The 17218-nt window shown below is 40.6% G+C and overlaps 1 protein-coding gene across 2 annotated transcripts in view; it reads left to right on the top strand.

Annotated features, from left to right (window-relative positions):
- TMEM68 (transmembrane protein 68) overlaps window positions 1–17218 on the top strand; it is a 45614-nt gene that overhangs the window by 17141 nt on the left and 11255 nt on the right. For both annotated transcript variants that reach the window (XM_077492709.1, XM_077492710.1), the window contains 3 exons: window positions 3900–4093; window positions 6865–6925; window positions 9009–9148. In XM_077492709.1, coding sequence (XP_077348835.1) covers window positions 3900–4093; window positions 6865–6925; window positions 9009–9148 — 395 coding nt within the window. The remainder of the gene's footprint in view (window positions 1–3899; window positions 4094–6864; window positions 6926–9008; window positions 9149–17218) is intronic.

The raw sequence follows: 17218 nt of genomic DNA, 5'->3' as shown, positions 1-17218 counted from the left end.
GTGGTTTTGCACAGAGCAGCCTGGATCCTCCTCTTCTCAGCTCCCTCTTTTGTGATCCTGGCCCCTCCCTCTTGTTCAGTGCCCCCACAGCAAGCAGATTGCTATGGGGCATCCGAGCCAAGTCACAGCTCCGTGTGTCCATTCAGACACAAAGCCCTGACCCAGCCCCACTCCCTCTCTCCCCTGATTGGCTAGCTGACTATAATTGCGAGCAGCGGCAGCCAATGGTGCCGTTGCTGTGTCTCAGCCAATCAGGAGGGAGAATCTTGAACAGCTAAGACACTTGTGGACATCGCTGGACAAGGAGGGACCTCAGGTAAGTGATAGGGGGGCTGCTGCACACAGAAGGCTTTTTATCTTAATGCGTAGAATGCATTAAGATAAAAAAAAAACTTCTGCCGTTACAACCACTAAGCAATACCTGCGTTGACCTCCCTGCTCCCAGACTGTAATTGGACAGTAATGTAGCAGCAGCAGATTCATAAGGTCATGCCCTTGTTCTCTCCTCCTATCAGCATGTTACTCATCAGCATATGTACATGCAAGTTCTGCTGTACAGGAAATTACAAGAAGTTGAAATCAGGTCTTCTTTGTTTTTTTTAATATCTGCCTGGTATTCAAAGTGGTTCTAAAGGTATATATTTTTTTTATCTAAATGCACTGCCCAAATTAAGGTAAAAAATGTTTTACCATTTGCATCGCTACCCCTAAATACATGAGTCCTGTATTGATCCAGTGTCATGCTCGTCTGCTGGTCTTCTCTCCTTTCCCCTTTTCCCGCTCTCCCAAGCAGATGGTGACCCCAAGCTGCACTGTGTGCGTCAATGAACGCATATGAAAATAAAAATAAAAGGATAGGGCGCGCTATGGAATTTGTTTGACAGAGAGTATATATAATATAATGTAATGTAGGTAAGAGCAGCCTCTATTTTGTTTCCGTCCTAATGGATGGAACAATAAGAAAAGTGAGGTAGAAAAAATAGATATGGCGCTATACCTTTTTGGACTCACTAAATTTAAATATCATAGAAATGTACAGATTTTTCAGCTTGCTGGCTAATGGTTTTAAACTCTAAAGAATCCTGAATGAACCAAAATATACTGGTATAATAAACCCAATAAATAATGTATCAATCAATATTAAATTGTACATACAAAAATAAATATAAATTTTCCAGCGTGCTGGTTAATAAATTAATATGAAAAAATATAAAAATAGGGTGAAAGTAGGAATTGGAATAAAAAAAAAAAAAAATATATATATATATATATATATATATATATATATATATATATATATATATATATATATATATATATATATATATATATATATATATATATATATATATATATATATATATATATATATATATATATATAAATGTGATGCCTAAAATAAATGATGCTATGTATGCTAAACTCAATCTATAATCAACAGTGAAACTTTTTTTAAAAATATACTATACTAAAAAATACCCAATGTGCCTGTGACTGTGGTGATGGCGTAACCAAAAACTTTGGTATACAAATTCAATCAAATAACCATAAAGCAAAAACCAAAAAATTCTAATTTGTACAATTGTGAAACACAAGTGAAAAAATGAAATATGAAAAGTGCAACAAATATATACACAGTGTTAGATTTCGAAAAATTCCCAATTGTAGATATGAAAATTGGGAAGAAAATACAAGAAAAATTAGAGATATTAGTCCATAATATAAAAAATGTAAAAAATAAGAAATAGAGATTTAGTCCATAATATAAAAAATGGAAATTAGATAGTGAAAAAAGGAGAGATTTTCTATGTATAGAAGAAGAATGGAGGGAGTAACTTCGCTTATCCATTCGTGTTTATGAATTTTGCTCTCACCAGAAATATGACCCCGTCTGGGGTGGATCAGCCTCCACAGTATAAGCCACTGTGTCGCTTCTTGGGCTGTCTTTGCTGGAATGCTGGGGAGATCCCTCGTTCTTCCGTGGGGATGTTGTACCTCGTATTACATAAGGTAAAGAAGAGGACTTTCCATGGTATAGTATGTTTGCAACTCAGTTTATTTGTAACAACTTAAAAGTACTCACATTTAGTACGATAAAACAGGTATTGTAAAAAAGCGTTCGGAACTTCCGCTCGGCTAGCACGCCGTTTGCACTAAAGGTGTATGTATCTGGCCACGTGGCCAGATACGTACACCTTTAGTGCAAACGGCATGCTAGCCGAGCGGAAGTTCCGAACGCTTTTTTACAATACCTGTTTTATCGTACTAAATGTGAGTACTTTTAAGTTGTTACAAATAAACTGAGTTGCAAACATACTATACCATGGAAAGTCCTCTTCTTTACCTTATGTAATACGAGGTACAACATCCCCACGGAAGAACGAGGGATCTCCCCAGCATTCCAGCAAAGACAGCCCAAGAAGCGACACAGTGGCTTATACTGTGGAGGCTGATCCACCCCAGACGGGGTCATATTTCTGGTGAGAGCAAAATTCATAAACACGAATGGATAAGCGAAGTTACTCCCTCCATTCTTCTTCTATACATAGAAAATCTCTCCTTTTTTCACTATCTAATTTCCATTTTTTATATTATGGACTAAATCTCTATTTCTTATTTTTTACATTTTTTATATTATGGACTAATATCTCTAATTTTTCTTGTATTTTCTTCCCAATTTTCATATCTACAATTGGGAATTTTTCGAAATCTAACACTGTGTATATATTTGTTGCACTTTTCATATTTCATTTTTTCACTTGTGTTTCACAATTGTACAAATTAGAATTTTTTGGTTTTTGCTTTATGGTTATTTGATTGAATTTGTATACCAAAGTTTTTGGTTACGCCATCACCACAGTCACAGGCACATTGGGTATTTTTTAGTATAGTATATTTTTAAAAAAAGTTTCACTGTTGATTATAGATTGAGTTTAGCATACATAGCATCATTTATTTTAGGCATCACATTTATATATATATATATATATATATATATATATATATATATATATATATATATATATATATATATATATATATATATATATATATATATATATATATATATATATATATATATATATATATATATATATATATATATATATATATATATATATATATATATATATATATATATATATATATAATATATATATATATTTTTTTTTATTCCAATTCCTACTTTCACCCTATTTTTATATTTTTTCATATTAATTTATTAACCAGCACGCTGGAAAATTTATATTTATTTTTGTATGTACAATTTAATATTGATTGATACATTATTTATTGGGTTTATTATACCAGTATATTTTGGTTCATTCAGGATTCTTTAGAGTTTAAAACCATTAGCCAGCAAGCTGAAAAATCTGTACATTTCTATGATATTTAAATTTAATGAACGCATATGGCCTGGCCCGGGATCGAGCCTGCATGTCTGCCCCCATAGTAAGTGCTTGCTTTGGGGTCAGACAAAGAGGAGCTTTAATAATGTTGATTCTAATCTAAGATGTGATTACTTAAAAAAAAAAAAAATAAAATGCAATAATGTTTTCAAAAATATTACTAGAGATGAGCTTACAGGAAATAACTAGGGATGAGCTCAGGTGTGTTTGGATACTAGCCGGAACCTGTCTGAGCTATCACACCGGGAAGCTGTCACTGTAGACTGCCAATCATAAGTGACCAAAGCATTCCCTGTCCTGCATTCGCAGATGTACAAGGGGCATGTATATGAGGGGCATGGAATGCCTCCGTCACTTATGATTGGCAGTCTGCAATGACCACTTCCTGGCGGGACAGCTGAGACTGTTCAGACTAGTATCCGGACACACCTGAGCTCATCCCTAGTTATTTCATGTAATTTGATTTGCAATCTTATTTATTTCATTCAGGTTTTAAACCACTCCTTGAAGTATTTAGTGTCATTCATGGACCAAAGCAAGAATGTGTGAAAGCACTCAGGAATGGTCATCTACTGGCTATTTCCCCAGGAGGGGTACGAGAGGCCTTGTTTAGTGATGAAAGCTACACCATCATGTGGGGGAATCGTATAGGATTTGCAGAGGTTGCAATTGATGCGCAAGTGGTGAGTTTAAATATGACTGCAATCTACTGTCTATTGCATTGATCAGTTAAATGTATCCCATATTTCATGTTTTTCATTAACCACTTGCAACCCAGGTAAATTTTTACGCTTCTCTCCTACGTGTAAAAGTCATAATTGTTTTGCTATAAAATTACTTAGAACCCTCAAATGTTATATATGTTTTTTTTAGCAGAGACCCTAGAGAATAAAATGGTGGTTTTTTGCGCAACAATTTTTCAAACGAGTTAGCCCAATTTTTTTTATTATGTATGATGTTGAAAGATGGTGTTCCCCGAGTAAATGGATACCTAACATGTCACGCTTTAAAATTGCGCACACACACTCATGGAATGGCACCAAACTTCGGTACTTAAAGCTACCCATAGGCGTCGTTTTAAAAATGTTTACAGGTTACCTGTTTAGAGTTGCAGAAGAGGTCTAGTGCTAGAATCATTGCTATTGCTCTAACGTTCGCAGTGATACCTCACGTGTGGTTTGAACGCCGTTTACATATGTGGACGTGACGTACGTTCGCTTCTGCACGTGGGGACAGGGACACTTTTTAACATTTATCTATTAATTATTTTTGTTTATTTTACTTTTTTCTATTTTGACCCTTTGATTTAATTTTATTTATTTTATCACTGTTATTCCTATTACAAGGAATGTAAACATCCCTTGTAATGGGAATAGGGCATGACCGGTCCTCTTTACAGCAAGGTCTGGGGTCTATAAGTCCCCATATTTTGTCTCTAGGCTGGAAAGCCAGAAAATTTTTTAATTTTATTATCTTGGATTCCCAGCCAAGGCAACGCAATGTTTGTTTTCAAATGCAGAGGCAATTCTCTGCACCATAAAAACAATCAAAGTGGCAGTGGCGGCCTGTGCATTGTGGGAGCACGGTCACTGCTCCCCCAACCCCGCCGATGCCCTCCCTATCCATGCGCCCGGCCCCTTTCAGGATGCCGGACGCATGAATTACAATTGCGGTGATAGGCAGGGGGTGTGTATTTTGAAGCACCTGATTAGAGCCAGAGTCTCTAATAGACTTCAAAATAGGGTGGGCTTGGGGCACAGAGCATTGCGCCTGGAGCCCATCCAGGTGTGTTGCAACAACGAATGAACATTTGCTGTTGAAACACTGATCCTCCTCTTGGCCAATCAAGAAGCGGGAGGAGCAGAGAGGAGACGCACCACGGAAGCTGCTCCAGGAAAGGACACCAGAACAGCTTTTCCCAAGCCTGCCACGCTTAAGGACAGGGGAAGCCACCCTGGAAGATGGCCGCATCAGCTCCGCACTCCATAAAGACCTGACCTCTGCTGCCACCACCCGCATCCAGGGTAAGTCTGGATTCACACCTGCATTTTTTGTGCTTTTCACATTTTTCACTACAGTCCATTTATCATGGTTTCCTATGGAACACGTTTTGTAGTGCAAATCTGCAAAATGCATAGGCGTGAATCCAGCCTAAGGACTGACCGGCAGACAGATTTTGTGTCCATAAAATTTAGCTTGGTTCAAAATTGGCATTAAATGTTGTGTGCCTCTTCATGAGAGCAGATATGAAGTCAGTTGAGGTGGCGCTAAAGTAAAAGTTTATGGAAAAGAAAATATCGCTTCATAAAATAGACTAATTTTAAAAAAATGCACACCTATGCAGCATTTGTTTTGTGAACTGAACGCTTTGATAAGTAAAGAAAAATAAATAACACACGTACAGTTTACCTAAATGACTCCAAGGTCACATGATTTTAAAATCGCTTACATGGTTTTCTTTATTTTTTAGTCCCCATGCTCTCAAAATAGAAAAAAAAGTGCCCAAGCTTCACTTACCCTCTCCAAGCTCAAGCGCTGCCCTGAGCTATCCAATCAATAAATCGACTTTGGTACATTCAGCCTGCCCATAGGTGACTGAACTGACCGAGATTCGAACCATCCTATGGCTGCCTTAAGCGGTACGAGCATATCATTAAGTGGATCAAAAAAGCTGAAGGTCAGCTTTTCATTCTGATAGCTGTCAATACAGGCAAATCACCAGATTTGCATTTCCCTCCCCTATTCCAAGCAGTGTATACTTTCTTTTGATCCATTTGGTACCAGATTAAAAGGAGAAAATGCAAAAAAATTGCAGACTTACCATTCCTGCTGCAGGACTCTGAGCATAACAGGAGTCCAATTTTCACCCATAATGGTGGGCTTTGTCATAAAAGACCTTTTAATGTGGGGTCCACTACCCTGGACCTGTATAGCACCCTGTAGGAAAGCACCTTGGTCAGAACAAACACTGCACAGGGTTCCATCATGCAGGGTCCATCGCCGTAAGGCTGCACTGCAGGCAAACTTCAAGGAATCTTCTCTCCTTCCCCTGAGGCTCGTGTACCATCCATTTTGGCTATCAGCTCTTTCGAATGGATCTGATTGAAGTCCTTGATTCTCAGTAGAACCGTTCCAGACCTCCAAGTATGCTCTAAGAACACATGTATCACATCAGTGACCACCAGTACTTCCTGTGTAGGAGGGGTATATAGGGGAGGACTTCCTGTTTGGTTGTTCTGATTGATCTACCTTTTTGACTTCAGGGACTTCTAGCTTTACATCTAAAATATAAATATGCAAGATTCCATAGTTATCTGACCTAACAAATTACCATTTGTTCTATTTAGTCAGGACCATGATAAATTATGGAAGTATTTTATAAAAGCTCTTTACATTCCTCTGTGTTTGAAACTGATTCCTCTAATAAAGTATGACAATTTTTGTTTTATTTTAGCCCATCATTCCAATGTTTACACAAAATGTCCGGGAAGGATTCCGGTCTCTTGGATGCCTACGTAAGATGTAGTATTTTGGCATAATATTATGCGTCAGTTTATGTAGCCTAATTGCATGTATTTGTGCTTGAACTGATAATAAACCAATTCTAGGAGAATAGATGCTTTTATTGCAACTAGCATCAGGAGTGATTATTCTAGCATGCAAAACTGTATTCGTTCTCTATTCCCCAAGCATATTGTAAATCTCCTCTTCCTCCACTTGTGTGTGCATACTGTTCTTTAACTACTTCCCACCCAGGCAAATTCTGACATTTCCCTTCTACATGTAAATATAATTATGTATTTTCTTTTTTTGCTAGAAAATTACTCAGAACCCCCAAACGTTATATATGTTTATTTTTAGGGGTTTAGTGCTAGAATTTATTGCTTTTGCTATAATGTTCCTGGCGATACCTTACATGTGTGGTGCAAACATTGTTTACATATGCGAGCACAACCTACGTATACCTTCACTTCTGCGTTTGAGAACGAGGGGATGGGTGTGCTTTTAAACATTTATTTTTATTATTACTACTATTATAATTATATATTGTAGTAATAATATTTTTCTTTTTTTTATCACATCTTTTCCTATCACAAGAAATGTAAACCTTTCTTGTGATAGAAATAATGCATGACAGGTCCTCTTTATGGAGACATCTTGGGTCTATAAGATATCCCCTTTACCCTGGAAAGCATGAGCTTTAACCACTTCCAGTCAGTTATCCTGACTGGACGTCCTATGACATTTTTCTTGACAACTGCCTGCGCACGCCCATGAAGAGAATGCAGTGCAGCGATCTGTGGTGCGGCGTGTCAGCCTGACACTGCTACACCAATCTTGGTAAAGAGCCTCTGATATAGGCTCTTTACCACGTGATCAGCCATGTCCAATCACGGCTGATCAGTGTAAACGAGAAAAGCTGTGTATCGGTATGGCCACCAGGGATGACAGTGCCCAAAATATGCCAATAAGTGACCACAAATGGTGCTAGTCAGTGCCCATTACCAATGCCTGCTAGATGTCTCCCTATCAGTGATGCCCATCAGTGCCATGTATCGGTGTCCATTAATGCTCACCTATCAATGCCACCTCTCAGTGCTGCCCTATGACTGCCCATCAGCGCTGCCTATCCGTGCCCCTCAGTGAAGGAGAAAACGTACTTATTTACAACATTTTATAACTGAAACAAAGAAAACTTTGGTAATGGGGCACCAGCAGTGGATCAGATCTCTGGCTTCCCGATCGAAATGAGGAGGCGCAGATGGTCGGCGTGAGGGGGGACATCGCCTTATGCTGCCTGTAAAAGCAATCCAGGGGCTAGTAGGATGAATGTGTGAATGTGGAAAATACCCGGGAAAAAACCCCAAAACCTAATATTGTTAAATTAAATATCCCTTTAAAAATGTTAAAAAAAACGTCAGATCCACTACTACTCGCATTCAAATCTATTATAATTTACATAACCAATATTCCAGTTAGGCATTCCACCACGTGTGATGTGCTCCATGTACCTTTAAAAAACTTCAGAGATCCATGGGCTTTAGCAATAAATCACTCCTAGGCATTACTCCTTCATGTTGGCTCCATTGAATTGGTTAAAACTCCTCTGCTGTCACTTCCACCCTAAAACAAGCTCATGGACAACAGACTAGTGATTCAGTTCAGGATCATGTACTCAGAGTGACTTCTATAGTGGAATGAATGCAAAGTATGAATTGATCTAAATCTGAGATTAAATTATTTCACATCTCGGTGTACACTAGCCCTAAAGCTGCAAGAAAAGCTTTCCATAGTTCAACCAAGGTGGAACTATCCCAGTATGTTGATTTGTAAAGGGATTTCAACAATTTCTAAAGTCTTTGATATTCTATTTGCTGAAAATGTTACCATTCATTTATTACCCCAAGCCAAGTTTGATCCATTATTTTTAGTGAATCGTGGCTCAACCCACTTGAAATTGTCCCCTTGGTTGTCCAGCCTCTTATTCCAGCAAATTGAGCCATTATACCCAAGAGCCTTGCATGCTTTAATATATCACACATTCTTCATTATTGCAGATGTTACATGTGGTGTTTTTTTTTTTTTCTTATTTACCAGCAATTTTTCGATGGATATATGAGAAATTTAAAATTCCTTTAGTTCCTATTTATGGTGGTTTTCCAGTGAAATTTCGCACTTATCTTGGTGATCCCATCCACTATGATCCCAGTATAACAGCCAGTGAACTGGCTGAGAAGGTAAGAATCTGCTGAGCTTGTTATACAAGACATTCCACAGAAGATTATGCTTCGCAAAGCTGCACCATCTAAAGCGATTTTGTTTCCTTCCACAAATCTGCTGCCTTTTATATACTGCATTTTATGTTTATCTGGTTTTAATGTACAGTTCAAATGATTTAATAAGCTTAAAAACATCATGAGACATGCTGTCTGTGTGTAGAAGATAGTTTATAGCTGCACCCAATTTATTCAAGAGGAAGCAATTCTTCTTTCACCATGTACACACCATGAATTTATAGTAGGTCTTTTATAAGGGTTGTTGGTTTTATGCAGTGTTGCCAAACTACCAGATTGAAATTTACTGACACGACACACAATTTACTGGCACAGCCACATTTTTACTGGCATTTCCAAAAGCATTACAAAAAACATTACATTACAGTTTTAAGTGCAAAGTTCAGTATTTCGGCTACAAACAAGTACAATATGCAATTAGCAAAGTAATTTAAGGTAGAGATTAGGGCAAAAAACATTTTATTTTTGATCTAGTAATTAGCTCAGGGACAGGACTCAGAAGGGCAAGAAATTAGAATGGGCAGGCACATGAAAGTGACTCAGTGACACTGACAGCAGTGTGCAGCAGCACAGATGGTTATGACACCTCGCTGACACAACACATGCCCTTCTGAGTCATCGTGACAGTCTCTCTCCACACCAGGTGGTCCCAACTGTACTGACACTCATGCTCTTGGTTTGTCTTGCTCCCAGCCCGCAGACCTGCACACAAGACTCTGGCTGCTCCATTCGGCTCCCTTGCACCATGACAGCACACGGCAGGCTCGGGCATCACCTTCATCAGACCCGCTCCCCGCTGGCACCACCTGAACACATTGTAGCAAGCACTCGGATGTTTTTTTGGACTGTAACTGCTCATGCACAGTTCTGAGCGTCGCAGACCTATTTTTTTTTACTGGCAACCTTTTCCTGTCACTGGCATTTAATGGCAGGAGAAATGTGCCCATTTTTTACTTGCTGCCAATATAAATACTGGCAACACAGTTTTTTTGGTGAATGTTGTTAGTGTGCATCAATACATTTATTAATGAAAAGGGCACCAGCAAAGCTGCATGTACTCTTGTCTTTCAGTTCTGTGTTCATGGGCATTGGCACATGTATCTGTCACAGAGACTGATAGCGTAAAATTGGTCAGTGACTGGTAGTCAAAATGGATTTCTTAAAGTAGAACTAAAGGCAACACTTTTTTTTTTTTTTTCCCCCACTTTGGATAGAGTAAGGGAGGATTATAACACTTGTGAGGTTTTATTTTTGCCATTTGTGTCCCCTTGGGGAGATTACCCTTCACTTCTCTTCCCGTGTCCCATAGCCAACACGGGAAGTGAGAGAGATATCTGAAGTGGGGAATCCTCGATTGTCACCAAAACTGCTTTCCCCATTAGAAGATATCCTCACTATCCCTGTTCTCGGAAAAACAACCCAATATTTGGGATTTTATTTTACCTTCAATTTGGTAATAATGGTAAACCATACAAATAGAGAGGATGAATCTCCCCAACGGGGGCACAGACAGCAATAAAAAAAATGACAGGTGTTCTAATGCCTCTCCACTCTTTCCAACACAAAAAAAAAAAGTTTGCCTTTTTAGTTGCCCAAGACTATGGGCAGTTTGAAAAATTCCAGGAACCCTTATGGGGACACTCCCAATCTTGAAATCCTGACTTTTTTTTTTTTACTGCAGCCGAATTATTGTTCAGGACATTTCACTTTATTGTGATTTATGATGTGAACTGGGCCTTGTAGAGTTCTCTGTGTACTCATTTGGAGAGTATAGCAGTGACTGGTGGCAAATTTAGTAACAAATGTAAAGCACATCTCCATATGAGAATTCTCTAGCTGGTGAACTACAAATTTTTTTTTTTTAGGTGGACATACCTTTTTAATCCCTTCACGCCTACGGGTAAAACAAATCTTAATGCCTAAGCCCAATTTTGCAACGGTGACATGTGTTAGTAAACCTGTATATATCACAACTACTTTGTACATCCAAGTGGATTATACCTTGTTTTTTTCAGGATAAATTGGGCTTTCATTTGGTGGTAAATAGTAATGGATATCTCCTGACTGGTGTTTTATTTTAATTTTTTTTGTTATTATTATTATTATTATCTAAGGAAAACTGGCAAAAAATATAATTTTTTTTAATGAATGTAACTATTTTTATTGCTACTACCATAACCTACCACAAAAGAACAACCAAAAATACCATGTGTATGTTAGTTGTTTTGTACCCATAGTAAAGTTTTTTTTTTTTTTTTTTTTTTTTTTTTTTATTAGTTCTTATGTATTTTTTATTTTTTTTTTCTACACACTTGCGCAAATATGCAGCCCAACAGAAAAAAGCCCAGTCCAGTGGGGGCGCATATTTGCATATGGTCAGCGACAAGGGATTTAATAAAAGCAATAGCATTTCTTTTCATACATCAGGGGACACAGAGCCATAGTAGTTACTATGTGGGGTTATAGGCCACCTTTTAGGTGATGGACACTGGCACGCCCTAAGACGAGAAGTGCACTCCCTATATAACACCTCCCACTTCGCCAGTGTCTAAGGTGTTGGTCACAAGTAAAGATGCGCTGTGCTGAGCTCCACTGGAGCAATCCTTGCTGGGGCTAGCCATGCTGACCGGATCCATTCAAAGTGTATTTTTTGGGCCAAATTGAATGGTACCCGGGCTTCGTATCAGGAAAAAAAAAAGGGTTTTTGCCTGCGAATGCTTCTCTTTTTATAGAGATGGACCCCGGGATCCAGTACTTTTTGGTAGTAAGGCCATAAAGTTTTACTGCAGGGTGCTGTTGTAGGTCCAGGATTGTGGATTGCCTCTAGGTTCCCCTGCTCCTAAAGGTTTACGGAGCCCACCGTGAAGGGTGATGATTGGGTCTGTTGGTTTACCACAAAAAACCCTGTGGTGGGAAGGTAAGTGGAGTTTTCTAAGAAATATTTTAGCATTTTTCTTATGAATGTCTCCTTTTAAGTAAATGTTGTCATGCCTATGTGTCACCACTGGGGGCTGTATTGAGCACTCACCACCTCATGCTTGAAACAGCGCTGTGCCAGGAGCCGATCACTTCCTCCTTCTCCTCCGGTGAAAGCAGCAGATCCTCTGGTAAGCAGAAAGGAGGATTTGTCTCACCGCCTGTGCCCCCCTATGCTGGGATATAAGAGCTCAGATTAATTAAAAAAGGGGAAAAAAAGCAGCGGCTGCTCTGCATTTTTTTTTTTTTTTTTTTTTTAACACTAACCCCCCCCCCCCCAACCATGCTAGCTCTGGGTCCGAAGGTACCTGTAGTCTGCCGATCGCGTGTGAAAACCCCTCCTTTTAAAAACGGGATGGAGCCATAGGCAATGTGAGGCTAATGGCGTTGGCGTTCTCAGATGTCAGGTGCACGTGGAGGAAGCTTTTAAAAGCACACTGTGTGCTGCTGCTGGCTGTGGAGGGACACAAGAGCAAAGAGGTGGCATTACATCAGCTTTGGTGACACAGGCATTTCCCTTGACACTACTGCTTCAGGCTGGGCATTAATAGCTGCATTTTATTGCTGGACTATAGCCTAGCAGTGTATGCTTTCCTTCTAGTAGTGCCTCTGCTTTGTGCATCAGACTGAGTGGATGGGGGACCAGGAACTCCTCAAAGGGTTCTAGGGGATCCATGTCCATCCAAGTCCATGTCCAAAAGAATGTCATCATCCTCTGAGAGGTATGCGGCCGGTCAGAGTGAGCCATCAGGGGAGACTGGTGTTGCAGCAGCACTGGACACTTCAGCCCCTATATATGTCACACAGGAGGTTTTTTCTTGTACCATTTCTAGTTTGGGAAAGAAGATTGTTGCTATGATCCACTCTCCATAGTGGGTCCAAACGTAGCAGATCCCCATCCAGTGCTCAGGACCCTCATCCTGAGGTACAAGGGGTAGGGGATCAGGAAGGTCTTCCAAAAGATCTGGAAGATACTAATATCTCCTCTTCCGAGGATCCTAATATGGAGGGAGTAGTCTCACAAGACAGTTTGCTGGTACACTCCCTTACTAAATTGGTTCGCTCAAACTTTTTGCTGTCTGTAGCTCAGTCTTTTGATGAGCTCACCTCTGGTTTGGGGTCACTAAAGCCTCCCCCATCTGGGAATGATTTTCCAATCCATTCATGGCTAAAAAGCTGATGTATTCAGAATGGGAACACCCGGATAAGCAGTTTTACTCCAAAAAAGTTTTCTACACTGTATCCTATGGAGGAGGATTTCTTTAAGAAATTAGGGGTTCCAGCAATTGATGCTGCAATCACCTCTGTGAATAAAAATCTCACTTGTCTGGTAGACAATGCGCAGATGTTAAAGGATCCAACAGATAAAAAGTTGTAATTTCTTTTTAAGAACAGCATGTCTGTGGCAAGTTCAGTAGCGCAGCTGGTTCTTGCAGCAATTGATGTATATCAGTCCATAAAGGATCAGTTTGTAGAGATACTTAAGATTCTTCCTGATCAGCTGGCCCAGCAATGGGCTGGCCTATCAGATGCACTATGTTTTCCAGTGGATGCTATGAAAGATTCTATCATTCAAGCCTCACGGCTTATGCTAGGACTAGTCCATACACGCAGAGTCCTGTGGCTGAAATGTTGGTCAGCCGAAGCACCACGTAAGAAGCTTTTGGCCAGTTTCCCATTTCATAGTGAACGATTATTTGGAGACGATCTAGATAAATATATCCAAAGGATCTGTAATGGTAAAAAGTTCTCTTTTACCAGTAAAGAAGAAGTTTAAACATTTCTCCTTTTTGAAGCGTGCTTCCTCTCCAGTGCCAGGAGCATCTGCCTCTAGGCAGTCTCAACGGCCTCCACTGTCAAGCTCAAGAGGAAGACCTCAGGGCAGTCCCAGGGTCAAAGGAGGGGCCAGAAAGCCCACAAAACAAAATGCTAAAGCCTCGTAATGAAGGGGCGCCCCCAATGCTAAAGTCTTCTTATGAAGGGGCGCCCCCACTCGCTCAGGTGGGGGAAGGCTTCTGCAATTTTCAAAGATCTGGCATGAACAATGTCAAGACAGATGGGTGGCTTCCTCAATTTCTCTAGGTTACAAACTAGAGTTCAGAGAATTCCCATCTACTTGTTTTCTAAAATCAAATGTTCCCAGAGATCCATAGAGAAAGGAAGTCTCTCTTTCTAGCTCTAGATCATCTCTTATCCCAGGAGGTGATATCAGAGGTTCCCTTAGCCCTTGTGCACACGGTCGGACATTCCGACAATAAAATCCGTCGGATTTTGTCCAAAACTTGTGTTGCATACACACGGTCGGACAAAGTTGTCGGAAAATCAGATCGTTCAGAACGTGGTGACGTTATTTCGTTACGACGGGACTACGTTCAGGCTTGTAGCCAATAGCTTTGGTCTAGGAATTTGATCTGAGCATGCGTGGCACTTTGATCGGAATTCTCTACAAACGATAGGACAAAGTCTCATCGGACCATGTTGTCGGAAAATTTTATAACCCAGCTCTAAAACTTTGTCGTCGGATATTCTGACGGAAACAGTCCGATAGAGCCCACACACGGTCGGATTATCCGACAACGCAGTCCGATCGGACATTTTCCATCGGAATGTCCAACCGTGTGTACAAGAGCTTAGAGGAACAGTGTTCAGGGTTTTATTCAAACCTTTTCACGGTTCCAAAACCAAACTGGGAGGCAAGACTATTCTAGATCTCAAAGATCTCAACCGGCACTTAAATATCCGGTCCTTTTGCATGGAGTCAATCCAATCGGTTGTCTCCATTTTGCAAGGAGGGGAGTTTTTGGCATCGATCAATATCAAGGATGCATAGCTCTACGTGCTGATATTTCCCGCTCATCAGAAATTTCTATGTTTCGAGGTAGAAAATCATAATTTTCAATTTGTGGCTCTGCCATTCGGTCTAGCCACCGCACCGTGTGTGTTCACAAAGATCCTGGCACCTCCTTTAGCCAAGTTAAGGGCTCAGGGCATAACTGTCCTAGCCTATTTAGACAATCTGCTTTTAGTAGATCAGCTATAAGGTACCTGGAATTCCTAGGTTGGATCCTCAACCTAGAAAAATCCTCCTTAAAGCGGTAGTAAACCCGCACATTTTATTTATTTATTTATTTATTTATTTTTTTAAACCTGCAAAGCAAAAGGCATAATGAGCTAGTATGCACCGCATACTAGCTCATTATGAAATACTTACCTTAGAATGAGGCCCCGACATCTGGCCCGATCCACGCCGAGGGAGCTGGCATGCGCGCGGGAGATTTCATTCCGGCCGGCCACTGCCGGATTTTCAGGCCGAGAATCCCCTTGTGCGCATGTACCGCTGCAGTCAGCGGCGCATACCGAGGGGAATAGCTCCTAAACCGAACAGGTTTAGGAGATATTTTTTTTACCTACAGGTAAGCCTTATTATAGGCTTTCCTGTAGGTAAAAGTTTAAAAATTGGGTATACAACCACTTTAAAACCATCAAGGAGATTACAGTATTTGGGGCTGGTCATAGATACCGTTCAAAAGAAGGTATTCCTACCCCAGGCAAGAATCGGCTTCATGAATCAGCTCTTTTAACTTGTCAAAGCAAAGAAAAAACCTTCCATTCAGCTGTGCATGAAATTGTTAGGGAAGATGGTGGCCTCCTTCAAGGCCATCCCTTACCATTCTGTCAGCCTAGAACAAGAAGGTTCATACTTTGAACTTTCCAATGCACTTATCCCCTAAGGTGTGTCAGAGAATCAATTGGTGTTTGATATCCAGCAACTTCCAAAAGGGGAAATCCTTTCTACCAGTATCCTGGAAAGTGGTAACAACGGATGCCAGCGTTCTATGCTGGGGAACAGCCCTGGAAGAAGCTTCTGTCCAGGGGAAATGGTCCAAGTCAGAAAGGACCTTGTCCATCAATATTCTAGAGATTCGGGCAGTATGTTTGGCCCTAGAGTTCTGGACGCTCAGGCTACGGAATTGTCCTGGCAGGATTCAATCCGTCAATGCCACGGCTGTGGCCTACATCAATCCCCAGGGGGGCACGAGCAGTCGTGCAGCCCAAAAATGGGTGGATTGTGTTCTAGCTTGGGAAGAAAGCAACATTCCTTGCCTATCAGCGATTTTCATTCCAGTGATAGAAAATTGACAGGTGGACTATTTAATTAGCCAACAATTGTTTCTGGGAGAATGGTCCCTTCACCCCGACATCTTTCTGTCGATATGTCAAAGGTATATGTCTAGGACGAGGGATCCGCTAGCGGCTTCACTGCCAGTTTCCTACTGCGCATGCACGAATCGCACTGCACTTTGTGAATGGGGTGCGCTGCGTTTTGGAACACACACATTTCCCACAACACAGCGTGCCCCATTCCCCAGAAGACAATGTGAGGAGGAGAGAAGACTGAATATCACAGCGGAGTAGGAAGAAGCAGATTAGGAAGACTGCCTAGCAACAGAGGTTAGTGTAAAGAGTACTCTTGCCAGTCAAAGAAAGTGTAAACGTCCTTCATTTAAATTGACTTCTTCCCCTGCGCCAGGGGCATCCGCCTCTAGGCATTGGTGTTAGCCTCCACCGTCAGACTCTAGGGGAAAGCCTCAGGGTTGGGCCCAGGCACAAAACATTTCAGCCCCTGTATACATGACTGATGATGCATTTTTCCTCCACCCTCTAGGGCCAAGAAGGAATATTAGCGACTTTAATCGCATCCGATATCCAAAAGGATAGGAAGCGTGTTAGATCCCCCTCCCCACCTTAGACACCTTATCAAGGAAACAGTGGGTAGAGGATGAGGAGTTACCCTCAGGGGGGATCATGAAGGGTATGATTACTCCTCTGTGGAGGAAACGACGGTAGAAAATCCTCTTTTAGCCTCACAATCTGATCTGGTTTAGGTGAGATGGTTTATGCCTCTTTCAAGCTATCTCTAGCAGGGTCAGCTGATAGTTCTGTTTCTTTAGGTTCCTTTAAAACCTTCACAGCCTTTTCAGGCGTTTCCTGTACATGCACAGAAGAGCAAGGTTTGGGGTTTTTATTCAACAAACC

Source organism: Lithobates pipiens, unplaced genomic scaffold, assembly GCF_037356315.1.
Source record: "Lithobates pipiens isolate NorthernLeopardFrog02 unplaced genomic scaffold, aLitPip1_a1.2 Scaffold_19, whole genome shotgun sequence".
In the NCBI taxonomy this organism is placed as follows: domain Eukaryota; kingdom Metazoa; phylum Chordata; class Amphibia; order Anura; family Ranidae; genus Lithobates; species Lithobates pipiens.
Note: the sequence above shows the minus strand (reverse complement) of the source record. Positions and strands in the feature narration are given on the sequence as shown.